The sequence below is a fragment of the Bufo gargarizans genome, chromosome 2 (genome assembly GCF_014858855.1).
Source record: "Bufo gargarizans isolate SCDJY-AF-19 chromosome 2, ASM1485885v1, whole genome shotgun sequence".
NCBI classification, from domain to species: domain Eukaryota; kingdom Metazoa; phylum Chordata; class Amphibia; order Anura; family Bufonidae; genus Bufo; species Bufo gargarizans.
This window is the reverse complement of record NC_058081.1, coordinates 16,585,177-16,611,924: the sequence shown is the minus strand read 5'-3', so window position 1 is coordinate 16,611,924 and position 26,748 is coordinate 16,585,177. Positions and strand designations below refer to the sequence as shown.

The following is a 26,748-nucleotide window of genomic DNA, read 5'->3' as shown; positions in this document are numbered from 1 at the left end:
GAATCCCAGAGGTGCTGGCAAACCCTGATTGGCAGCCCCCAACTTCAGCCGCACCTGTAGTTCCCCCTTTCACCGCCCTGTCTGGAGTTCGGGTTGAGACAGCTCAGATCGGTTCGGCCCTGGGATTTTTTGAGCTGTTCTTGACTGCGGAGCTCTTAGACATAGTCGTGGCAGAGACAAACCGGTATGCCACACAATTTATAACCGCTAACCCGGGAAGCTTTTATGCCCAGCCTTTCCGGTGGAAACCAGTCCAAGTTTCCGAATTTAAAACTTTTCTGGGCCTCCTCCTCAACATGGGCCTGACAAAAAAGCATGAATTGCGGTCATATTGGTCCACGAACCCAATTCATCACATGCCCATGTTCTCTGGTGCAATGTCCAGGACACGATTTGAGACCATCCTGCGTTTCTTGCACTTTAGTGACAACACCGCCTCCCGTCCCAGAGGCCACCCTGCTTTTGACCGGCTCCACAAAATTCGGCCCCTCATAGACCATTTCAACCAGAAATTTGCAGATTTGTATACCCCTGAGCAAAACATCTGCGTAGACGAGTCCCTAATACATTTTACCGGGCGCCTTGGCTTCAAACAATACATCCCAAGCAAGCGCGCCCGGTATGGGGTCAAATTGTATAAGCTCTGTGAAAGGGCCACAGGCTATACCCACAAATTTCGTGTCTATGAGGGAAAAGATCAGACCCTGGAGCCGGTCGGTTGCCCTGACTACCTGGGGAGCAGTGGGAAGATAGTTTGGGACTTGGTGTCACCCTTATTCGGCAAGGGGTACCATCTTTATGTGGACAATTTTTACACAAGTGTGGCCCTCTTTAGGCATTTGTTTCTAGAACGGATTGGCGCCTGTGGTACCGCGCGAACTAGTCGCGCGGGCTTCCCCCAACGGCTCGTTAGCACCCGTCTTGCAAGGGGGCAGAGGGCCGCACTGTGTAACGAAGAACTGCTCGCGGTGAAATGGAGAGACAAGCGTGACGTTTACATGCTCTCCTCCATTCACGCAGACACGACAATACAAATTGAGCGAGCAACCCGTGTCATTGAAAAGCCCCTCTCAGTCCACGACTATAACCTCCACATGGGAGGGGTGGACTTCAATGACCAGATGTTGTCTCCGTATTTAGTTTCCCGCAGAACCAGACGCTGGTATAAGAAGGTGTCTGTATATTTGATTCAATTGGCGCTGTATAATAGTTTTGTTCTCTACAGTAAGGCTGGGAGAACTGGATCCTTCCTCAAATTTCAGGAAGAGATCATTGAGAACCTCCTGTATCCAGAAGGTTCCGTGGCCCCATCCACCAGTGTAGTTAGCCGTCTACACGAGCGACATTTCCCCAATGTCGTTGCTGGTACCTCAACCCAACCGTCACCCCGAAAAAGATGTCGTGTCTGTAGCAGGAGTGGAATAAGGCGTGACACCCGGTATTTCTGTCCTGACTGTCCTGACCACCCTGCCCTATGCTTAGGGGATTGTTTCCGAAAGTACCACACACAGGTACACCTAGCATAGGGATCACATCTCACCAGGATAGGCACACAGGGCTATTAGGGCCCATTCACTCACACAGCTGCTGCAAACGTCTCCTTTCACATGGGACAAAGTGCATAACGCACTTCGCCACATCTTTGGGCGATTTGCGCTTTGCACATTGACCCATGGGGGAGGAGAGGTTTGTTCTATAAAGGTAAAAAAACAAAAAAACAAAAAAAAAAAACACCAGTAAGCAAAATGTTAATGTTTAGTTCAAAAAGTTAAAGTTTATGCATTCTGTTCCAAAGTTAATAAAATTATTGCGTTGCGGCCTGGTTTTTTCTTTTTTTTTTTTTTTCTTTTTTTACCTTCCAGGTGGACCAACCGATGAACTAGCTGCAGCACCGATGTGCATTCTGACAGAAGCATTGCGCTGCTGTCAGATTACACGCAAGTCGGTGTATGCGGCGCTGCAAGACGGGATTTTCTCCTCTGCAGTGACAGATATGTTTGCCGAGGCATACGAGCTGAGGAGGAGGCGGCGTTCCTATGCTTTGGCAAGCACTTTGTATATATATATATATATATATAAAAAAAAAATCCCGGCAATGATTTATTCATCCACATCGATTGATGTGAATGGAGAAATCTGGTTTGCCAGGGCATACGAGCTAAGTGGGTATGGATGTTGGGCGGAGCTCCTATGTCCTGGCAGACGCCATTCCCCTCCTTTTTTTTTGGCAGAGATTTTTTCATCCACATTGATCGATGCGAATGAAGAAATCTGTGCCGTTCATTTTTTTCTTTCAGCCCAGAGGCTGAACGGAAAAAAATAATCTCATTACCTGTATGCTCAATATAAGGAGAATAGCAGAAACTCCTAATGCTGGCCATACATGTAATGATTGCGGAGACCCTCAAATGCCAGGGCAGTACAAACACCCCACAACTGACCCCATTTTGGAAAGAAGACACCCCAAGGTATTTGCTGAGGGGCATATTGAGTCCATGAAAGATTTTAATTTTTGTCCTAAGTTAGCAGAAAGTGAGACTTTGTGAGAAAAAACTAAAAAAAAATCAATTTCCGCTAACTTATGCCAAAAAAATACATTTCTATGAACTCACTATGCCCCTCATTGAATACCTTGGGGTGTCTTCTTTCCAAAGTGGGGTCACATGTGGGGTATTTATACTGCCCTGGCTTTTTAGGGGCCCTAAAGCGTGAGAAGAAGTCTGGGATCCAAATGTCTAAAAATGCCCTCCTAAAAGGAATTTGGGCACTTTTGCAGCCTAGATGCGCAAAAGTGTCACACATCTGGTATCGCCGTACTCAGGAGAAGCTGGGGAATGTGTTTTGGGGTGTCATTTTACATATACCCATGCTGGGTGAGAGAAATATCTTGGTCAAATGCCAACTTTGTATAAAAAAATGGGAAAAGTTGTCTTTTGCCAAGATATTTCTCTCACCCAGCATGGTTATATGTAAAATGACAACCCAAAACACATTCCCCAACTTCTCCTGAGTACGGCGATACCAGATGTGTGACACTTTTTTGCAGCCTAGGTGGGCAAAGGGGCGCATATTCCAAAGTGCACCTTTCGGATTTCGCAGGCCATTTTTTACAGATTTTGATTGCAAAGTACTTCTCACACATATGGGCCCCTAAATTGCCAGGGCAGTATAACTACCCCACAAGTGACCCCATTTTGGAAAGAAGACACCCCAAGGTATTCCGTGAGGGGCATGGCGAGTTCCTAGAATTTTTTATTTCTTGTCGTAAGTTAGTGGAATATGAGACTTTGTAAGGAAAAAAGAGAAAAAAAAAAAAATCATCATTTTCCGCTAACTTGTGACAAAAAATAAAAAATTCTAGGAACTCGCCATGCCCCTCACGGGATACCTTGGGGTGTCTTCTTTCCAAAATGGGGTCACTTGTGGCGTAGTTATACTGCCCTGGCAATTTAGGGGCCCAAATGTGTGAGAAGTACCTTGCAATCAAAATGTGTAAAAAATGCCCTGCAAAATCCGAAAGGTGCACTTTGGAATTTGGGCCCCTTTGCCCACCTTGGCTGCAAAAAAGTGTCACACATCTGGTATCGCCGTACTCAGGAGAAGTTGGGCAATGTGTTTTGGGGTGTCATTTTACATATACCCATGCTGGGTGAGAGAAATATCTTGGTCAAATGCCAACTTTGTATAAAAAAATGGGAAAAGTTGTCTTTTGACAAGATATTTCTCTCACCCAGCATGGGTATATGTAAAATGACACCCCAAAACACATTGCCCAACTTCTCCTGAGTCCGGCGATACCAGATGTGTGACACTTTTTTGCAGCCAAGGTGGGCAAAGGGGCACATATTTCAAAGTGCACCTTTCGGATTTCACCGGTCATTTTATACAGATTTTGATTGCAAAGTTCTTCTCACACATTTGGGCCCCTAAATTGCCAGGGCAGTATAACTACCCGACAAGTGACCCCATTTTGGAAAGAAGACACCCCAAGGTATTCCGTGAGGGGCATGGCGAGTTCCTAGAATTTTTTATTTTTTGTCGCAAGTTAGTGGAATATGAGACTTTGTATGAAAAAAAAAAAAAAAAAAAATCATCATTTTCCGCTAACTTGTGACAAAAAATAAAAAATTCTAGGAACTCGCCATGCCCCTCACGGAATACCTTGGGGTGTCTTCTTTCCAAAATGGGGTCACTTGTGGGGTAGTTATACTGCCCTGGCTTTTTAGGGGCCCAAATGTGTGAGAAGTACTTTGCAATCAAAATCTGTAAAAAATGACCGGTGAAATCCGAAAGGTGCACTTTGGAATATGTGCCCCTTTGCCCACCTTGGCTGCAAAAAAGTGTCACACATCTGGTATCGCCGGACTCAGGAGAAGTTGGGCAATGTGTTTTGGGGTGTCATTTTACATATACCCATGCTGGGTGAGAGAAATATCTTGGTCAAATGCCAACTTTGTATAAAAAAATGGGAAAAGTTGTCTTTTGACAAGATATTTCTCTCACCCAGCATGGGTATATGTAAAATGACACCCCAAAACACATTGCCCAACTTCTCCTGAGTCCGGCGATACCAGATGTGTGACACTTTTTTGCAGCCAAGGTGGGCAAAGGGGCACATATTCCAAAGTGCACCTTTCGGATTTCACCGGTCATTTTTTACAGATTTTGATTGCAAAGTACTTCTCACACATATTGGCCCCTAAATTGCCAGGGCAGTATAACTACGCCACAAGTGACCCCATTTTGGAAAGAAGACACCCCAAGGTATTCCGTGAGGGGCATTGCGAGTTCCTAGAATTTTTAATTTTTTGTCGCAAGTTAGTGGAATATGAGACTTTGTAAGGAAAAAAAAAAAAAAAAAAAAATCATCATTTTCCGCTAACTTGTGACAAAAAATAAAAAGTTCTATGAACTCACTATGCCCATCAGCGAATACCTTAGGGTGTCTTCTTTCCGAAATGGGGTCACTTGTGGGGTTTTTCTACTGTTTGGGCATGGTAGAACCTCAGGAAACATGACAGGTGCTCAGAAAGTCAGAGCTGTTTCAAAAAGCGGAAATTCACATTTTTGTACCATAGTTTGTAAACGCTATAACTTTTACCCAAACCATTGTTTTTTTGCCCAAACATTTTTTTTTATCAAAGACATGTAGAACAATAAATTTGGTGAAAAATTTATATATGGATGTCTTTTTTTTTGCAAAATTTTACAGCTGAAAGTGAAAAATGTCATTTTTTTGCAAAAAAATCGTTACATTTTGATAAATAACAAAAAAAGTAAAAATGTCAGCAGCAATGAAATACCACCAAATGAAAGCTCTATTAGTGAGAAGAAAAGGAGGTAAAATTCATTTGGGTGGTAAGTTGCATGACCGAGCGATAAACGGTGAAAGTAGTGTAGTGCCGAAGTGTAAAAAGTGGCCTGGTCATGAAGGGGGTTTCAGCTAGCGGGGCTGAAGTGGTTAAGAGTCTACTCAGGAGTGTGTGATTTGCTCGACATCCGCTTGTCTTCCTTGAATGTGGTAGCCGTTTCTCAGGCTCCCTCTCTGGAATCAAACACCGATTCCCCATTTGAGGGTCACCAGCAGGCCATCAATCATAATTTTTAAAGGGTGTGTAAGATGCCAAGCAAGTGCGGATGCAATGCGTTTTTCACTGATGGTTGCTAAGAGATGTATATTGGGCAGACTAGATGGGCCAAATAGTTCTTATCTGCTGACTTGGGGTACTGTAGGGACACTATTATTGGGCACAATATGGAGGGAATTGCTACTAATGGGGGCCCTCCTGGAGAGCATTACACTATTGGGGGCACTGTAGAGGGCCCTAATACTAGTGAGGTCACCAGGCGTGAATTGTGAACCTTAAGTAGCCCTGGAAAAAAATACCTAAAAGTGGCCCCATATTGTAGGAGGGTCTAAATTCACAGGAGGCAGGGCAACAAAAGTAGGGGGTGAGCAATACCATAGTGCAAAATACCACAGTGCTGCACAATATATTGACCCAAAAACTGTCCCTCTGAGTTGGCCATCGATACTGCCCATTTTCTCTCCTCCTCTTCCAGTTGTCTCTGATTAATATATGAGGTTAGATGCGGGACATACAATCAGGTCCATAAATATTGGGACACCGACACAATTCTAACATTTTTGGAGCGTTCCTTCTTTTTAAGAATGTTCCAAACTGTTGTTTTGGCCTCGCCTGATGTTTTTGCCATCTCTCTGATGGGTTTGTTTTGTTTTTTTCAGCCTAATGATGGCTTTACTGATAGTGACAGCTCTTTGGATCTCATCTTGAGAGTTGACAGCAACAGATTCCAAATGCAAATAGCAGACTTGAAATGACCTCTGGACCTTTTATCTGCTCATTGTTATTGGGATAATGAGGGAATAACACACACCTGGCCACGGAACAGCTGAGAAGCCAATTGTCCCATTACTTTTGGTCCCTTGACAAGTGGGAGGCACAAATGTAAATACCCTCAAATTAAATCTGACAGTCTGCAGTTAAAGCACATCTTGTTTGTTTCATTTCAAATCCATTGTGGTGGTGCATAGAGCCAAAAATGTTACATTTGTGTCGATGTCCCAATATTTATGGACCTGGCTGTACTGTAGTTAAATTCAGGAGGGCATGTAGCTGGCTGGGTACATGAGTACCTGAATCTCAGAGATTATCAGAGAGTTAAGACCACTGATAGCTTATTATGTACCCAGCCAGCAGCAGGGATGGGGGCTTGAGTGGCCCCCTGGGCATCGGCCCACCAGGAAATTTCCCTGTAAGGTCTATGGCCAATCCTCCCCTGGAGGTCACTTTGGGAGATAATTATTACTATTGGTGGGACCTTTGAGAGCACTTTAGGGACTATCAGTAGGGCACTGTTATTTCTGTGGTATAGTATTTGGGGACATTGGGGGGGGGGGGGAGGGGGGCACAGCGGGCACAATATAGGTGGTAGGAGCAGGATAATAGGCACCAGGGGATAATGATGAAAGTGTGTCAAACTCTGCAGAGTTGAGACACAGATGAAATACTTTTTCATAGTGGTCTGGTCTTAATGGAGAAGATAAGGACAGAGGATGTCTACATCAGAGGAAACATCATTAGATGTAAGAGGTATGTGGCATTGTATGTACTGTCCATTTAAAATATGCCTTTAGTAGTAGAACTGGGGGGTTGGATTGAGAATTTGGCATGAGGTTGTGGGTGGCATGTCAGCTTTTACCTCAGGCAGCAGAATGGTAGAATTGGTCAAGAGTTTTCAAATGTATCTGTGGCCTAAGTTCACAGATACAGTTGTGGACAGATAGAACCGCTGTTGGGAATAGCAATTCCTGTTTACCTTCCCTGATTTGGGCCCCCAGACATAACTTTGCTTAGGGCTTCAGAAATGCCACGCCTGCCACAGTGTTTCTGAGAAAAATATATGCAAATTAGCTTTCATGAAAGCATGTAATCCCAATTTGCATATTTCCTGACCACTGAGCCGCCATGCTGTATATACTATGCTGTATCTGACTGACTATGTGCTACCTGATGCTGCTCGAAACGTGTTTGTACTGTTAAAAAGTTCAATAAATTGAGTATAAACAAAAAAAAGCTGACATTTCACCCATTTGGCCAGATTTGTCCTCAAAGTTTCAATTACCTGAATGTAACGCTACACATTCTTCGCTGTCTTCTGCTAGACTGAAGTCTAAGTCTGTGCTGGTCTCTGGGATGTAGCTGAATGAAGGTGTTAGTTTTCTGTCTGACAGTGATAGCCTATTCATGACGGTGTAGTTGTATCTCCAGAGAGAAATGTAGAATTGATCCTTTATGGGGCCCGACTGATGCCAGAATATATCACAAAGACGTTTCATCTTTTCTTCAGGAGTGGTCATTGCTCGTAGATCTCCATACTGTTCTTCATTCAGTAGATGATTTGCTCGGAGATCATCTATAACCGGATTTACTTCCTTTATATTAATCATCAGGTCATATCTGTGTCTGTTCACAAAGTGACCTATAGAGAGAAGATACTGCAGATATGATAACGGTAATAATACTGCAAGTACAACAAGAGGAGAAAACAGCCTCAATAGTAAGTCATCTAATACTAAGCTGCAGTATTACATATGGTGCATTAAAAAACGTATTCACACCCCTTGAACTTTTCCACATTTTTTTCACGTTACACCCACAAATTTAAATGTATTTCATTGTATTTATGTGCTAGACCAACACAGGGTAGCGAGCATGTGTGATGTGAAAAGAAAATGATACATGGTTTTCAAAATTTTTAATAAATAAAAATCTGGAAAGTGTGGCGTGCATTTGTATTCAGCCCCCCTGAGTCAATACTTTTTAGGATCACCTTTTACTGCAATTACAGCTACAAATCTTTTGGGGTATGTCTCTACCAGCTTTGGACATCTAGAGCAGTGGTCAGCAACCTTTGGCACTCCAGATGTGGTGAAACTACAACTCCCAGCAAGCTCCATTCACTTCTATGGGAGTTTTGAAAACAGCTAAGCAAGTGTGCAGACTGGGAAGTTTCACCACAGCTGGATTGCCGAAGGTTGCTGATCCCTGATCTAGAGGCTGACATTTTTTGCTGATTCGTCTTTGCAAAATAGCTCACGCTCAGTCAGTTTGGATGGAGAGCATCTGTGAACAGAAATTTTCAAGTCTTGAAAAGATAGGTCTGGACTGTGACTGGGCCATTCTAACACTTGCTTTGATCTAAACTCTAAATCTAAACAATATGCTTTGATCTAAACCATTCCATTGTAGATTTGACAGTATGTTTAGGGTTGTTGTCCTGCTGGAAGGTGAACCTCCATCCCAGTCTAAAGTCTTTTGCAGCTTCTACAGGATTTTCCTCCCGGATTGCCCTGTATTTAGCTCCATCCATCTTCCCATCAACTCTGACCAGCTTCCCTGTCCCTGCTGAAGAAAAACCTCCCCCCAGGGATGGTGTGTGCAGGGTGATGTGATGTGCAGTGTTAATTTTCCTCCACATACAGTACAGACCAAAAGTTTAGACACACCTTCTCATTCAAAGAGTTTTCTTTATTTTCATGACTATGAAAATTGTAAATTCACACTGAAGGCATCAAAACTATGAATTAACACATGTGGAATTATATACATAACTAAAAGGTGTGAAACGACTGAAAATATGTCCTATTCTAGGTTCTTCAAAGTAGCCACCTTTTGCTTTGATTACTGCTTGGCACACTCTTGGCATTCTCTTGATGAGCTTCAAGAGGTAGTCACCTGAAATGGTTTTCACTTCACAGGTGTGCCCTGTCAGGTTAAATAAGTGGGATTTCTTGCCTTATAAATGGGGTTGGGACCATCAGTTGCGTTGTGGAGAAGTCAGGTGGATACACAGCTGATAGTCCTACTGAATAGACTGTTAGAATTTGTATTATGGCAAGAAAAAAGCAGCTAAGTAAAGAAAAACGAGTGGCCATCATTACTTTAAGAAATGAAGGTCAGTCAGTCCGAAAAATTGGGAAAACTTTGAAAGTGTCCCCAAGTGCAGTCACAAAAACCATCAGGCGCTACAAAGAAACTGGCTGACATGCGGACCGCCCCAGGAAAGAAAGACCAAGAGTCACCTCTGCTGCGGAGGATAAGTTCATCCGAGTCACCAGCCTCAGAAATCGCAGGTTAACAGCAGCTCAGATTAGAGATCAGGTCAATGCCACACAGAGTTCTAGCAGCAGACACATCTCTAGAACAACTGTTAAGAGGAGACTGTGTGAATCAGGCCTTCATGGTAGAATATCTGTTAGGAAACCACTGCTAAGGACAGGCAACAAGCAGAAGAGACTTGTTTGGGCTAAAGAACTCAAGGAATGGACATTAGACCAGTGGAAATCTGTGCTTTGGTCTGATGAGTCCAAATTTGAGATCTTTGGTTCCAACCACCGTATCTTTGTGCGATGCAGAAAAGGTGAACAGATGGACTCTACGTGCCTGGTTCCCACTGTGAAGCATGGAGTAGGAGGTGTGATGGTGTGGAGGTGCTTTGCTGGTGACACTGTTGGGGATTTATTCAAAATTGAAGGCATACTGAACCAGCATGGCTACCACAGCATCTTGCAGCGGCATGCTATTCCATCCGGTTTGCGTTTAGTTGGACCATCATTTATTTTACAATAGGACAATGACCCCAAACACACCTCCAGGCTGTGTAAGGGCTATCTGACCATGAAGGAGAGTGATGGGGTGCTGCGCCAGATGACCTGGCCTCCACAGTCACCAGACCTAAACTCAATCGAGATGGTTTGCGGTGGGCTGGACCGCAGAGTGAAGGCAAAAGGGCCAACAAGTGCTAAGCATCTCTGGAAACTCCTTCAAGACTGTTGGAAGACCATTTCAGGTGACTACCTCTTGAAGCTTATCAAGAGAATGCCAAGAGTGTGCAAAGCAGTAATCAAAGCAAAAGGTGGCTACTTTGAAGAACCTAGAATATGACATATTTTCAGTTGTTTCACACTTTTTAGTTATGTATATAATTCCACATGTGTTAATTCATAGTTTTGATGCCTTCAGTGTGAATCTACAATTTTCATAGTCATGAAAATAAAGAAAACTCTTTGAATGAGAAGGTGTGTCTAAACTTTTGGTCTGTACTGTATAACTTTTTGCATTTAGGCCAAAAATTTCAACTTTGGTCTCATCTGACCAGAGCACCTTCTTCCACATGTTTGCTGTGTCCCCTATATGACTTGTGGCAAACTGCAAGTAGAATTTCTTATAGCTTGCTTTCAAAAATTACATTCTTCTTGATACTCTTCCATGTAGGCCAGATTTGTGGAGTACACGTAATTGTCCTGTGGACAGATTCTCCCACGTGAGCTGTGGATCGCTGCAGCTCCTCTAGAGTGGCCACAGGCCACTTGGCTGCTTCTCTATTTAGTGCTCTCCTTGCCTGGACTTTCAGTTTATGTGGACGGCCATGTCTTGGTAGGTTTGCAATTGTGCCATACTCTTTCCATTTTCGGATGATGGATTTAACAGTTCTCTGTGAGACATTCAGAGCTTGGGATATTTTTTTATAACCGAACACGGCTTTACACTTCTCCACAACTTTATCCCTGACCTGTTTGGTATGTTCTTTGGTTTTCATGCTGTTTGATCACTAATGTTTACGAACAAACCCCTGAGGCCTTCACAGAGTAGCTGTAGTTATACGGAGAATAAATTACACACAGATGGACTCTATGTACTGATTAGGTGACTTCTGAAGTCAGTTGGTCACAGTGGATTTTATTTAGGGGTATCAGAGTACAGGGAGCTGAAACAAATGCACGTCACACTTCAGATTTTTATTTATAAAAATTTGAAAACCACAACCATACAAAACACTTACCAATGTATTGTGATTGTCCATATTGCCTACTTTGCTGGCTTGATTCATTTTTCCATTACATTACACACTGCTCTTATCCAGGGGTTGCGACCACTCTGCAATCCAGCAGAGGTATCCGGCCTTGCACACTATAGGAAAAATTGCTATCCTCTCTGGTATCTGGGACTGTTGGAGCATGCGTAGGCATGTATGTGCGCTGCAGCTGTGGCCTCAATCTAATATATAAAGCTGAGTGTGTGTGTGTCCACTAAAGGAATCCACCCGTCATATTTACAATCACAAAATTTGGCACACAGGTACATCAGGTGTCCGGGAAGGTTATAAACTGGGTCTCAGCTCTCTAGTACCTGAGATATTAAAAAAAAAAATGCATTAGCCAGTAGAAGCCTGGTCACATGACCCTTATCAGCCAATATAAGCTTTCAGGCCCTTAGTCTCCACATACACACAGTTTTTCACCAGGCTTCCATAACAACCCAGCCATTTTTCTTCACTGCTGTAGGTCAGCTTTAAAGGGGCAGGGCGCTGTGGATGAAACTGTTAAGTTAGCGGAGTATTGTGGAGGTCACAGGGTGCAGGCATGGAGATTTAAAAACCCCACCCCCAGGTGCAGCTAAGCCATGCCCCCATCCCGGTTAGGCTACTACCTCTCCCACGCTGTCGCCGACGGGGATTGAAAAAATAAATGTAAAAAATCAACTTCTGTCAGCTGCAGGGGTGGGAGGAAGGGTTACTTTCTCCCTGCAGCTCACACTCAGACAGCACAGTGCTGCTGTCTGACAGTGAGCGGTTCAAAAGGACATCCCTGTTTCCCTCCAGGCCCTGCGCCAGACGGAGGACAGGGAGCCTAAACCCAGACCTCTGGCCACCCTAGGAGCAAGCTGCATTGGAGGTTACAGTTAAGGGGATGCTCCGCTATGGAGGTCAGTGTTAAAGGGCAGATTTATGTAGAGGCCACTGTTAAGGGGACGGGGTATTGTGGAAACCACTGTTAAGGAGTTGGGGTACTGTGGAGGTCACTGTTACAGGGTCGGACTGCTGTGGAGGTCACTGTTAAGGCAGTGGGATGCTGTGGAGGTCACTTAAAGGGACAGGCGCTGTGGAGGTCTCTGTTAAGGGGGCGGGGAATGGGGAGGTCAAAGTTAAGGGGACGGTCCGCTATGGAGGTCAGTGTAAAGGGGGCGGATTATTGTGGAAATCACTGTTAATGAGACGGCGTACTGTAGATGTCGCTGTTATAGTGGATACTGTCGATATCTTTTAACGACACACACAAACATTAAATTAAATAGATGAAATATACCAGTGCGCGGCCGGGTCCTTCTGCTAGTGAATAATGAGATGGAAAAATTAATGAGGCCAGCAAAGGAGGCAATAAGGCAGTCACAATTGCACACTGACTAACACAGATGTTGTATATTGCCCCAAATTCTTTTGGGGGGGTAACAGAAATTCAGTTATTAAACAAACACCTGTTTGGGCAAAAAAAATGTAGTTGGCAGCCTTTGCTGCAGATGTGAGATACCGCCTTTACATACTGTCTTTCTATTCAGTTATTTGAAATAAAGCCATTTTGGGCACAATTCTTTGACAGCGTCCTAGTGTGGATCAGGGCATGTGAAATACAGCCATTTTGGGCAAACAAAATTAAAAGAAGGCCTAGTCTGGTTCGGGCGTGTGAGATACACCCTTTAGGGGTTTGATTCTTTTATTAATAAAACACTTTTATTTGTGCAAAATGCACAATTTTTCAAGCCTTGCAGCATCAGCACGTTTAAAATTCTAGGGTTATGTACTGCTGTCATATTCAGTTATTAAACTAACACCCGTTTAGGAGAAAAAAAAGTTTATTTTGCAGCCTTTGCTGCATATGTCATTGTGAGATACAGCCTTTACATAGTGTGGTTCTATTCAGATCGTGGAGTTGCTGGTGGAGCTCCTGTTGCATGGAAAGGGACTTGGTCAATCTGTGCCAGCTACATGCACAAGTGAAACCCCTACCTCAGGTGCGAGTAGGCGACAGAACCTGCAGCGGTATTTGGTCGGGCCTAATGTGGCTCTACGAATGGTGAGGCCAGAACAAGTACTGGCAAGAGTAGATTGGGTTGCTGACTTGGCTCCAGTACCTTCACATTATCTCCCACCAGGTCTCATGCTGAAAGACCACAGTTGGCACCTGCAGACGATGACAGCCGTCCACCTATCCTTGCACCGATGCCCAACCACTTATGTTTCAAGATGAGTACATGGGAGGACCATCGCAGCATGTCTCAGATGATGACGAAACACAGATGCCAACTGCTGGGGCTTTCGAAAGTGTGCAGACTGTCAAGGAGGGTAGGGGGTGAAGACTGGGTGGAAGATTATGTGGAGGACAATGAGGTCCTTCTACCCCACATGGAGTAAAGGTAATGCGAGTGACCTGTGTACTTCGGAGGAAGAGGCAGTGGTCGCACAGAGCCACCAGCACAGCAGAAGAGGGAGCAGGGTGCAAAAGCGGAACGGACGTCCCCTAGACAGTATGCCTGCTACTGCCCACCGCAGCAAGGGACCGAGCACACCAAAGCCAGCTCCAAGGCAGTTCTTCAGACAATGTGCTGACGACAAAACACGAGTGGTTTGCACGCTGTGCAATCAGAGCCTGAAGCGAGGCATAAACGATCTCAACCTGAGCACAACCTGCATGACAAGGCATTTAAGTGCAAAGCACGAGCTGCAGTGGAGTAGACACCTCAAAAACCAAGAAAGGTCTCTGGCTCCTCCTGCTTCCTCTTCTGCTGCAGTCTCGGCCTCTTCATCCACCTCTGGAGTGACAGTGCCATCTGCCACTCCGCAAACAGAGGATTTTCCAGCAACACCACCACCTGGGTCACCAAGCATCTCCACAATGTCCCATAGAAGCGTTCAGCTCTCCATCTCCCAAACACTGGAGAGGAGGAGGAAGTACCCCCCTACCCACCCGCGATCCCTAGCCTCGAATGCCAGCATTTCTAAATTACTGGCCTTTTAAATGATGTCATTCCGTCTGCTGGAGATGGATAGTTTTAAAGGCCTTATGGAGGTGGCCACAGTACGTCGTGCCCAGCCGCCACTACTTTTACAGGTGAGCCATCCCTTCTCTGCACAACCAAGTAGGGGACAAAATCAGGTGTGAACTGCGCAACGCCATCTGTGAAAAGGTGCACCTGACTACGGATACATGGACCAGTAAGCACGGTCTGGGACGTTATATCTCCATGACAGCACACTGGATAAATGCAGTGGCAGCTGGGCCTGAGGCGGATAGCAGTTTGGCGCATCCTTCCACCACCGAGGATTGCAGGGCGCTTCAGTTTGCCTCCTGTTGCTTCCTCCTTCTACTCTGCTTCCTCATCATCTACCAGCTCCTCATCCGGTCAGTGTAACACCTTCACCACCAACTTCAGCACAGACAGGGGTAAACGACAGCAGGCAGTTTTAAAACTTATCTGTTTGGGGGACAAACCCCACACCGCACAGGAGCTATGGACGGGCCTTGAACAACAGACCAATGAGTGGTTGGTGCCAGTGAGCCTCAAGCCCGGCATGGTAGTGTGCGATAATGGACAAAATCTCGTAGCAGCTCTAGCAGGGACTAGCCGGTTTGACTCACATCCCTTGCATGGCGCATGTGCTGAATTTGGTGGTGCAGAGCTGTTGCATAAAGTGCGGGCCGTCTGTGCGTGCTTTCGTGTTCTCACCCTGCTGCTGCTCGCCTGTCAACGCTGCAGCGTAACGTCGGCCTTTCCGCTCACCGCCTCATATGCGACATGCCCACAAGGTGGAACACAACCTTGCACATGCTGGCCAGACTGTGCGAGTGCAGCAGGAGATAGTCGAGTTTCAGCTGCAGCACGCACGGGTGAGTCGCTCGGCGGAAAAGCACTACTTCACCACCAATGACTGGACCTCCATGCGAGACCTGTGTTCCTTGTTGTGCTGTTTCAAGTACTCCACCAACATGGCCAGTGCTGATAACACCATTCTCAGCGTTACTATCACACTTCTATGCCTCCTTGAAAAAACACTGCTGGCGATGATGGAAGAGGATGTGGCATAGGAGGAGGAGGAGGAAGAGGGATCATTTCGTAGGGTTTCCGGCCAGTCATTCCCAAGTGGCTCCGAGGGTGGGTTCTTGCACCCAAAAACGCCAGGTACACAATTTTCCAGCCAGGGCACTGTTCTGGAGGATGACGAGGTGGAGGATGAGGAGAAGGAGATGGAGGAGGAGGAACCATGTTCACAGCAGGGTGGCACCCAGACCAGCTCATGGCCATCACTGGTGCGTGGCTGGCGGAATACAGAGGACACAGATGATACACCTCCCACAGAGGACAGCTTTTCGTTGCTTTTGGGCAGCCTGGCACACATTAGCAATTACATGCTGCAGTGTCTCCGCAACGACCGCCGAGTTGCCCACATTCTAACTTGTGCTGATTACTTGGTGGCCACTCTACTGGATCCCCGTTACAAGGACAACGTACTGTGCTTAATTCCATCACTGGAGCGTGATCGTAAGATGTGCGTGTACAAGCGCACACTGGTAGACGCGCTGCTGGTGGCATTCCCACCTGAAAGCGGGGGCACAGTGGAAGCACAAGACTAAGGCAGAGGACGAGGAAGAGGTTGCCAACACAGCTGGGGCACCACCATCACCTCAGAATGCAGGGTTAGCATGGCCGAAATGTGGAAAAGCTTTGTCAGCACGCCACAACAACCAGCACCACCAGCTGATATGGGAAGTCTTAGCAGGAGGCAGCATTTCACCAACATGGTGGAGCAGTATGTGTTCACACACCTGAAAGACGGGTCTGCCCCCTTCAACTTCTGGGTCTCCAAATTGGACACATGGCCTGAGCTTGCCCTTTATGCCTTGGAGGTGCTGGCCTGCCCTGCAGCCAGTGTATTGTCTGAACGTGTGTTTAGCACGGCAGGGGGCGTCATCACAGACAAGCGCAGCCGCCTGCCCACAGCCAATGTGGACAAGCTCACGTTCTTTAAAATGAACCAGGCATGGATCCCTCAGGACTTGTCCGTACCTTGTGCAGAATAGATTGCTTGGGGATCCAAATAGCCGTTAGACAGCTCTGCCCTTCCAGATATTTGTTCTTGGGGTGCAAGTGCTATCTTGAAAAGACTTTAGTGGCTTATATCTGAGGAAAAATAAAAATATATTCGCACTTCACTGCTGCAGTTTTTTTCTGGTGAATGCGTATAGGGGCGTATTTCAGTACTACAAGAAAAATATATACACACTTCACTGTTGCCGTTATTTCTGGTGAAAGCGTTCAGTGGCCTCTTTCTGTACAACAAGGAAAATATATTCTCAGTTCACTTCTGCAGTTATTTGTGGTAAAAGCAGTGATGTGCCCGGGTGGGGGTGGGGGCCGTGCACCCCGGGTGCCGGCTCTGACGGGGTGCCAGCAGGCCCAGAAGCAATGTGCCCTTCCATCAATACAAATGGAAGCGCTCATTGCTGAAGCGCTGACACCTGTGACCCAGTCCCACATACTGCGGCCGGGCAGGGAGCGGAGTGCATAGTTCCCTGCCCCGCCACCGATCATAGCCTATGCGGTAGTGAAATCCCAGCGCAGGCGTGCGTGATGACGTCATCGCGCGTGCCTGTGCTGGGACTCAGCAGCACAGTGACTCTGCGAGCAATCGCAGGTAAGTATTTAACTTTTAGGGTTTTTTTTCTTTTTTTTTTCTTTTATGTGCCAACTTTGGGGGACATGAGGGGGCCGGGGTGTACACAGGACAGACGACGTGTGGGGGCAAACTTTTATTTTATTTTATAATGTGCCAACTTTGGGGGACATGAGGGGGGTGCACACAGGAGGACGTGGGGGGAATATGGTGGGATACTGTGTGGCACAGTGGGGGCAATTTATTATGGGAGGGATGGCAATGTGGGGGACACTACTGTGTGGGGGGCAGCGTGGGGGACACTACTGTGTGGGGGGCAGTGTGGGGAGACACTACTGTGTGGGGGGCAGCGTGGGAGACACTACTGTGTGGGGGCAGCATGGGGGACACTACTGTGTGGGGGCAGCGTGGTGGACACTACTGTGTGGGGGCAGCACGGGGGACACTACTGTGTAGGGGGCAGTGTTGGGGTAATTACTGTGTGGGAAGCACTACTGTGTGGGGGTAGTTACTGTGTGGGGGACACTACTGTATGGGGGCAGCGTGGGGGACACTACAGTGTGGGGGACACTACTGTGTGGGGGACACTACTGTGTGGGGGCAGCGTGGGGGACACTACTGTGTGGGGGACACTACTGTGTGGGGGCAGCGTGGGGAAAATTACTGTGTGGGGGACAGTACAGTATGGGGGCAGTGTAGGGGAGACTACTGTATGGGGCAGTGTAGGGGACACTACTGTGTGGTGGGCAGTGTGGGGGCAGTGTTGGGGTAATTACTGTGTGGGGAGCAGTGTGGGGGAAATTACTGTGTGGGGGCAGCATGGTTTCTTTTCTATTGGGGAGGCACTGTATTGGCCAGTCTATTATTTCTGGGGACACTATAGAGGATGATATTATTACTGGGGGCACTCTAGGGGACACTATAGGAACATTTGGGGTCATTTATCAAACTGGTGTTAAGTAGAACTGGCTTAGTTGCCCATAGCAACCAATCAGATTTCACCTTTCATATTTGACAGCTCTTTTGGAAATCCAGTTCTACTTTACACCAGTTTGATAAAAGGACTCCAATTATGTCTATTAGGGTCACTATTTTTTCAGCAGTATAGTACCTGGGGTATTCGGGGGCACAACAGGCACAGGTATTGAGGGTGGGAGCAGGATCACACAGAGCCACCAGCACAGCAGAAGAGGGAGCAGGGTGCAAAAGCGGAGCGGACGTCCCCTAGACAGTACGCCTGCTACTGCCCACCGCAGCAAGGACCCGAGCACACCAAAGCCAGCTCCAAGGAGTTCCCTGGCGTGGCAGTTCTTCAGACAATGTGCTGACAACAAGACACGAGTGGTTTGCACGCTGTGCCATCAGAGCCTGAAGCGAGGCATAAACTTTCTCAACCTGAGCACAACCTGCATGACAAGGCATTTAAGTGCAAAGCACGAGCTGCAGTGGAGTAGACACCTCAAAAACCAAGAAATGTCTCTGGCTCCTCCTGCTTCCTCTTCTGCTGCAGTCAATCTGCCAGCAACACAACCACCTGGGTCACCAAGCATCTCCACAATGTCCTACGAAAGCGTTCAGCTCTCCATCTCCCAAACACTGGAGCGGAAGAGGAAGTACCCCCCTACCCACCCACGATCTCTGGCCCTGAATCTGGCCATCTGTGGCAAGGTGCACCTCACTACGGATACGTGGACCAGTAAGCACGGTCAGGGACGTTATATCTCTATAACCGCACACTGGGTAAATGCAGTGGCGGCTGGGCCTGAGGCGGATGGCAGTTTGGCGCATGTCCTTCCACCACGAGGATTGCAGGGCGCTTCAGTTTGCCTCCTGTTGCTTCCTCCTCCGCTTCCTCCTCCCATACCGGCTCCTCATCCGGTCAGCGTAACACCTTCACAACCAACTTCAGCACAGCAATGGATAAATGACAGCAGGCAGTTTTAAAACTTATCTGTTTGGGGGACAAACCCCACACCGCGCAGGAGCTGTGGACGGACCTTGAACAACAGACCAATGAGTGGTTGGTGCCAGTCAGCCTCAAGCCCGGCCTGGTGGTGTGCGATAATAGACGAAATCTCATAGCAGCTCTGGGACTAGCCAGTTTGACACACATCCCTTGCCTGGCGCATGTGCTGAATTTAGTGGTGCAGAGATTCCTTAAAAATTACCCTGATATGTTAGAGCTGCTGCATTAAGTGTGGGCTGTCTATGCGCGCTTTCAGCATTCTCACCCTGCTGATTTTGTCATAGTCCCATCAGTTCTATCTCAGAGATATTTTTGTGACAAGGAACATTACCTTTGAGTTACCTCAATTCTTCTGTGATTACAGTTAGAAAGGTATCCAGTGGTGAGGAGTCACTGACAGGAGGTGTCTATGTTGATGCCATCCGCAAGTCAGTGAAGGGGCCCTCGTCAGGGCCTCTCTGCCCATCCTCCCACAGATCTGCCAACAGACAAACATCTGGCATGTCATTTGATGCGATTTCTAATTCCTGGCAGTGCAGTGCATCGTGTGTACGGAAGAATTTCTTCCATTTAAGGGTGCATTCACACATCCGTGGATCCGCAAAACACGGACATCGGCACTTAATAGAAAATGCCTTTTCTTGTCTGCGATTGCGGACAAGAATAGGACATGTTCTATCATTTTCGGGATCGGAATTGCGGACCCGGAAGTGCGGATACGCAAATCCGGATCCGGGCAGCAAACTGTGCTGCCCCATAAAAATGAATGGGTCCGCAATTCCGTTGCGCAAAATGTGGAACGAAATTGCGGATGTGTAAATGGACCCTTAGTCTGCGGATAAAAAGGTTAATATATTTTACCCATTCAAACGACCTGAATTTGCCTGTGGGTACACAAGACAGTCCCCTTTTAACCACGTTAGTTCCCCTAGCTTAAACCCCCTTAATGACCAGACCACTTTTTACAATTCTACACTACACTGCTTTCACGGTTTATTGCTCGGTCATACAACTTACCACCCAAATTTCTTTTATCTCCTTTTCTTCTCACTAATAGAGCTTTCATTTAGTGGTATTTCATTGCTGCTGACATTTTTACTTCAAAATCAAAATTTATCGATTTTTTTGTAAAAAAATGAAATTTTTCACTTTCAGTTTTAAAATTTTTCAAATAAAACTACATTTTTATATAATTTTTTCTCTAACTGTATTGTTCTACATGTTGTTGATAAAAAAATGCAATAAAAATGTGAATTTCCGCATTTTGAAGCAGCTCTGACTTTCCGAGCACCTGTCATGTTTCCTGAGGTTCTACAATGCCCAGACAGTAGAAACACCCCACAAATGACCCCATTTTGGACTGTAGACGCCCTAAGGTATTCGCTGATGGGCATAGTTCATGGAAGTTTTTATTTTTTCTCACAAGTTAGCGGAAAATGATGATTTTTTTTCTTACAAAGTCTCATATTCCACTAACTTGGGACAAAAAATAAAAACTTCCATGAACTCACTATGCCCATCACGATATACCTTGGGGTGTCTTCTTTCCAAAATGGGGTCACTTGTGGGATAGTTATACTGCCTTGGCATTTTAGGGGTCCTAATGCGTGAGAAGTAGTTTGAAATCCAAATGTGTAAAAAATGCCCTGTGAAATCCTAAAGGTGCTCTTTAGAATTTGTTCCCCTTTGCCAACCTAGGCTGCAAAAAAGTGTCACACATGTGGTATCTCCGTACTCAGGAGAAGTTGGGCAATGTGTTTTGGGGTGTCTTTTTACATATACCCATGTTGGGTGAGAGAAATATCTCTCTAAAAGTCAACTTTTCCAATTTTATTTATACAAAGTTGTCATTTTAGAGAAATATTTCTCTCACCCAGCATGGGTATATGTAAAAAGACACCCCAAAACACATTTCCCAACTTCTCCTGAGTACGGCGATACCACATGTGTGACACTTTTTTGCAGCCTAGGTGGGCAAAGGGGCACAAAATCCTTTTAGGAGGTCATTTTTAGACATTTGGATTCCAGACTTCTTCTCACGCTTTAGGGATCCTAAAATGCCAGGGCAGTATAAATACCCCACGTGTGACCCCATTTTGGAAAGATGACACTCCAAGGTATTTCTTGATGGGCATAGTGAGTTCATGGAAGTTTTTATTTTTTGTCACAAGTTAGTGGAATATGAGACTTTGTAAGAAAAAACAAAGCAAAAAAAAAAACACCACATCATTTTCCGCTAACTTGTGACAAAAAATAAAAACTTCTATGAACTCACTATGCCCATCAGCGAATACCTTAGGGTGTCTTCTTTCCAAAATAGGGTAATTTGTGGGGTGTTTGTACTGCCCTGGCATTTGAGGGTCTCCGCAATCATTACATGTATGGCCAGCATTAGGAGTTTCTGCTATTCTCCTTATATTGAGCATACGGGTAATGAGATTTTTTTTTTTCGTTCAGCCTCTGGGCTGAAAGAAAAAATGAACGGCACAGATTTCTTCATTCGCATCGATCAATGTGGATGAAAAAAATCTCTGCCAAAAAAAAAAGGAGGGGAAAGGCATCTGCCAGGATATAGGAGCTCCACCCAACATCCATACCCACTTAGCCCGTATGCCCTGGCAAACCTGATTTCTCCATTCACATCAATCAATGTGGATGAATAAATCATTGCAGTTTTTTTTTTTTTATATACAAAGTGTTTGCCAAAGCATATGAACACCGCCCCTCAGCTCATAAGCCTCGGCAAACATATCTTTTTTACTGCAGAGGAGAAATATCGTCTTGCAGCGCAGCATACACCGACTTTTGTGTAATCTGACAGCAGCGCAATGCTTCTGTCAGAATGCACATCAGTGCTGCCGCTGGTTCATCGGTTGGTCCACCTAGAAGGTAAAAAAAAAAAAAGAAAAAACCAGGCCGCAACGCAATAAATTTATTAACATGAACTTTATAATAACATTTGAACAGAACATTAACTTTTATGAACTTTTGGAACAGAACATTAACTTTTTTGCTTACCAGTGATTTTTTTTTGTTTTGCTTTTTTTACCTTTATAGGACAAACCTCTCCTTCCCCATGGGACAATGTGCAAAGCACAAATCGCCCAGAGATGTGGCAAAGTACATTATGCACTTTGTCCCAGGTGAAAGGAGAGGTTTGCAGCAGCTGTGAGTGAAATGGCCCTAAGAGCCCTGTGTGCCTGTCCTGTGTGACGCAATCCCTATGCTAAGTGTACCTATGTGTGGTACTTCCGGAAACACTCCCCTAAGCATAGGGCAGGGTGGTCAGGGCAGTCAGGACAGAAATAGCGGGTGTCACGCCTTATTCCACTCCTGCTACAGACACAACATTTTTTTCAGGGTGGCGGTTGGTTTGAGGTACCAGCAACGACACTGGGGAAATGTCGCTCGTGTAGACGTCTCACTACACTCGTGGTTGGGGCCACGGAACCTCCTGGATACAGGAGGTTCTCGATGATCTCTTCCTGAAATTTGAGGAAGGATCCAGTTCTCCCAGCCTTACTGTAGAGAACAAAACTATTATACAGAGCCAATTGAATTAAATATACAGACACCTTCTTATACCAGCGTCTGGTTCTGCGGGAAAGTAAATAGGGAGCCAACATCTGGTCATTGAAGTCCACCCCTCCAATGAGCAAATTATAGTCGTGGACCAAGAGGGGCTTTTCAATGTCTCTGGTTGCTCGTTCAATTTGGATTGTCGTGTCTGCGTGAATGGAGGAGAGCATGTAAACGTCACGCTTGTCTCTCCATTTCACCGCGAGCAGTTCTTGGTTACACAAGGCAGCCCTCTCCCCCCTTGCAAGACGGGTGGTAACGAGCCGTTGGGGGAAGCCCCGGCAACTAGGTCGCGCGGTGCCACAGCAGCCAATCTGTTTTAGAAAGAAATGCCTGAAGAGGGCCACACTTGTGTAAAAATTGTCCACATAAAGATGGTACCCCTTGCCAAATAAGGGTGACACCAAGTCCCAGACTGTCTTCCCACTGCTCCCCAGGTAGTCTGGGCAACCGACCGGCTCCAGGGTCTGATCTTTTCCCTCATAGACTCAAAATTTGTGCGTATAGCATGTGGCCCTTTCACAGATCTTATACAATTTGACCCCATACCGGGCGCGCTTGCTTGGGATGTATTGTTTGAAGCCAAGATGCCCGGTAAAATGTATAAGGGACTTGTCTATGCCAAATTTGGCGTTAAAGTGGTCTATGAGGGGCCGAAATTTGTGTAGCCGGTCAAAAGCTGGGTGGCTTCTGGGACGAGAGGTGCTGTTGTCACTAAAGTGCAGGAAACGCAGGATGGTCTCAAATCGTGTCCTGGACATGGCAGCAGAGAACATGGGCATGTGATGAATTGGGTTCGTGGACCAATATGACCGCAATTCATGCTTTTTTGTTAGGCCCATGTTGAGGAGAAGGCCCGGAAAAGTTTTAATTTTGGAAACTTGGACGGGTTTCCACCGGAAAGACTGGGCATAAAAGCTTCCCGGGTTGGCGGCTATAAATTGAGTGGCATACCGATTTGTTTCTGCCACGACTAAGTCCAACAGCTCCGCAGTAAAGAACAGCTAAAAAAAAAACTGTGCCGATCCGTTCTGAACTGTCTCAACCCGAACTCCAGACTGGGCGGTGAAAGGGGGAACTACTGGTGCGGCTGAAGTTGGGGGCTGCCAATCAGGGTTTGCCAACACCTCAGGGACTCTAGGGGCTCTACGGGCCTGTCTGTGCGGTGGCTGCGACGGGTACCAGCTTCAACTGCCCTTCTGGTGCTCGCCACTTCACCATGTTGTACGGCAGTGCTGGTACTAGGTCCGGGATGGGCTGCGCTGCTGGTGTATGCCTCACCACGTAATCCGACAGCGCCAGTCCCACTCTGCTGCCCTTGAAGCGGATCCTGCGCAACCTGTGGTCTAGCAACACGGGGCCTGGTACGCCTGGTGGTATCAGGGACCTCAACCTCCTCGTCCAAACTTTGGGTCAGACTGCCTCTACTTTCTACAGGTTCGTATTCTGACCCGCTGGATTCGTCAGATGAGGGTTCCCATTCCTCATCCGACTGGGTCAGAAGCCTATAGGCCTCTTCAGAAGAATACCCCTTACTTGCCATTTGGTCAACTAAATTTAGGGGGTATTTCCTGAGACTACCCAAGAAAAAAAGCAAGCCTGTCTTACAAATAGGAGGCTAGCGAAATATCGGAAGCCGCTGCGATTGATAGAAAATATCAAAACAGATTTTTTTGTAAAGTGATTGTGCAGTGATCAAAAAATAAATAATTTTTTGTTACTGCGGCAGGGCGGGCGTGGGTGAACGCACGTGTGGGCGACCAATCATGCCTGATCAGGCAAACACTGCGTTTTGGGTGGAGGGTGAACTAAGGTGACACTAATACTATTATAGATCTGACCGTGATCAGTTTTGATCACTTACAGATACTATAAAAGTACCAATGCTGATTAGTGATACACTAATTAGCGAATCAGTGACTGCGGTGCGGTGGGCTGGGCGCTAACCCTATTGGTTCCGGTTTTGCCTCTGCGTATAGTGGCCTATTTCAGTACAACAAGACAAATATATTATCAGTTCACTTCTGCAGTTATTTCTGGTGAAAGTGTTTAGTTGCGCATTTTGAGTACAAAAAGATAAATATATTTTTGCTTTTAGGGGTGTTTTAATTTGTGTTTAATTTATTAGTTCAGCTAAAAGTATGTCAGGCAGATAAGTGCCAGGCCATGCACAGAGAAGTGGCAGAGGCCTAAATGTTTCTAGAGCAGGCAGAGTTAGGGGGCGTGGCAGCAGGAGTCACAGCGAAAGGCATGAGCTCCCAGAGGACAGTCAGCAGCTACTGCCCAGCCAAGATCTGGAGGAGACATCCACTGCTTTCTCCGCTAGGCGGGCAAGTAGTGATGAGGAAAGTGCCGTGGGAATTTGTTTTGCGAGCGGTCAGGCTACTGACCCAGAGCCTGTTGAGGAGGACATCAGTGACATGCAGACACTACTCAATGATGAAGAAACCGATCGCGCTTGGGAGCCGGGTGAAGAAGGGGCTTCATCATCATCAGGAGAAGAGTGTGGCAGCTTGCCCGTCAGGCAGCGGCTGAGCCAGCAAGTCACTAGCGTGGCCGGGAGTCAGCAGGATGGAAGCAGTGGGAGGTCGGGAGCCAAACGGGTATGGGGTAGACCACCCGCTTTGCAGCAGCCTACCTGCCCGGAAAGGAGTGGTGCATGGGTTCATGGAAGCAGTGGCGGTAGCAGTTAGCCAGTGAATTCATGTTAGGGGGAAATTCACGACAACTCAAAATCGGAACCATGGTGGCTTTCCACCTTGTTGGACCCTCGCTACCGGTACAAAATGCTGGCCTTTTTTTAATACCCGCTGAGAGGAAGGACAAAATAAACGACTACAGAGGCATCCTATGTAGTTAGTTGGCCGCTGCCTATCTGCGCCATCGTTCCTCCTCTTGCATGTCTGACCAGGGGGCCCTCTGCGCTCATGTTCCTCTGCCATGGCTTCTGGAGAGGGGTGGGGTGGCAGGAGCAGTACCAGATGCATCAGCAGCAGCCTGAGTCTACAGTTGCTGATGAGTAGCTTTCTTCATCCGCATAGTGAATAAACTACACACCAGCAGCAGCAGCAGGTAGTACTGGAGCAGGACCTGAACCAGCAGGTGTTGGCATACTTGGACAGCACCCTGCCAACGCACACTGAATATCTGCTGGACTACTGAGCAGCCAAACTGGATTTGTGGCTGCAACTAGGAGATTTTGCCCTGGAAAAGCTGTCCTGCCCGGCCAGTAGTGTGGCATCAGAGCGGGTGTTTAGTGCGGAGGTGGCCATAGTTACCCCAAGGAGAACTCGCCTGTCCACCCAAAATGTGGAGAGACTGACCTTTGTCAAGATGAATCAAGCGTGGATTAGCCAGGATTTCCACCCACCAATTCCTGATGCATCTGATCAGATCATTCATGCTGCCCAAACCTTGAAAAAAAAGAGACTGGTTTCTTCTGGCTACCTGCTTCGGCTACTACTTTGATGCTGCCACCCGCCTGATGCCACACAAATCTGATGCCAAGTGCTTCTTCTTCTTTAACCCACCTTGGTCAGCGGGTACTGGTATTGCCCCCCCACCGCCCCATTTCTGTCACCGGGTCACTTTGTGATCTCCAGATGCTGCTGCTGCTGCCATATCCACACTATATTACCTTCGCACTCTGTGGTCTACTGATGCTGCTGCTGCCGCCATCTCCACACTATGTCACCTTGCCACTCTGTGGTATCCTGATGCTGCTGCCAACTCCAAACTCGGTCATTGTGCCACTCGTTGACCTCCTCATACTGTTGCCACCTCAAGACTTGGTTATTGTGCCACTCAGTGGTCTTCTCCTGATGCTGCTGCTGCCACCTCCAGACTCGCTCATTGTGCCACTCTGTGGCCTTCTCCTGATGCTGCAGCTGCTTCTGCCGCCTCCACACTTGGTCATTGTGCCACTTAGTGGCCTTCTCCTGATGCTGCTGCCACCACCTCCAGACTCGGTCATTGTGCCACTTGGTGGCCTTCTTCTGATGCTGCCAACTCCATACTTGGTCATTGTGCCACTCAGTGGAGTTCTCCTGATGCTGCCGCTACCTCCATACTTGCTCATTGTGCCACTTGGTGGCTTTCTCCTGATGCTGCTGCTTCCGCCACCTCCATACTCACTTATTGTGCCACTCGGTGGCCTTCTCCTGATGCTGCTG

The 26,748-nt window shown here is 46.7% G+C and overlaps 1 protein-coding gene across 1 annotated transcript in view; it reads right to left on the bottom strand.

Moving 5' to 3' along the window:
• LOC122927086 overlaps nt 1–26,748 on the bottom strand; it is a 640,428-nt gene that overhangs the window by 335,246 nt on the left and 278,434 nt on the right. The window contains exon 13 of the mRNA XM_044278664.1: nt 7,648–8,004. Within this exon, the coding sequence (XP_044134599.1) occupies nt 7,648–8,004 (357 nt within the window). The remainder of the gene's footprint in view (nt 1–7,647; nt 8,005–26,748) is intronic.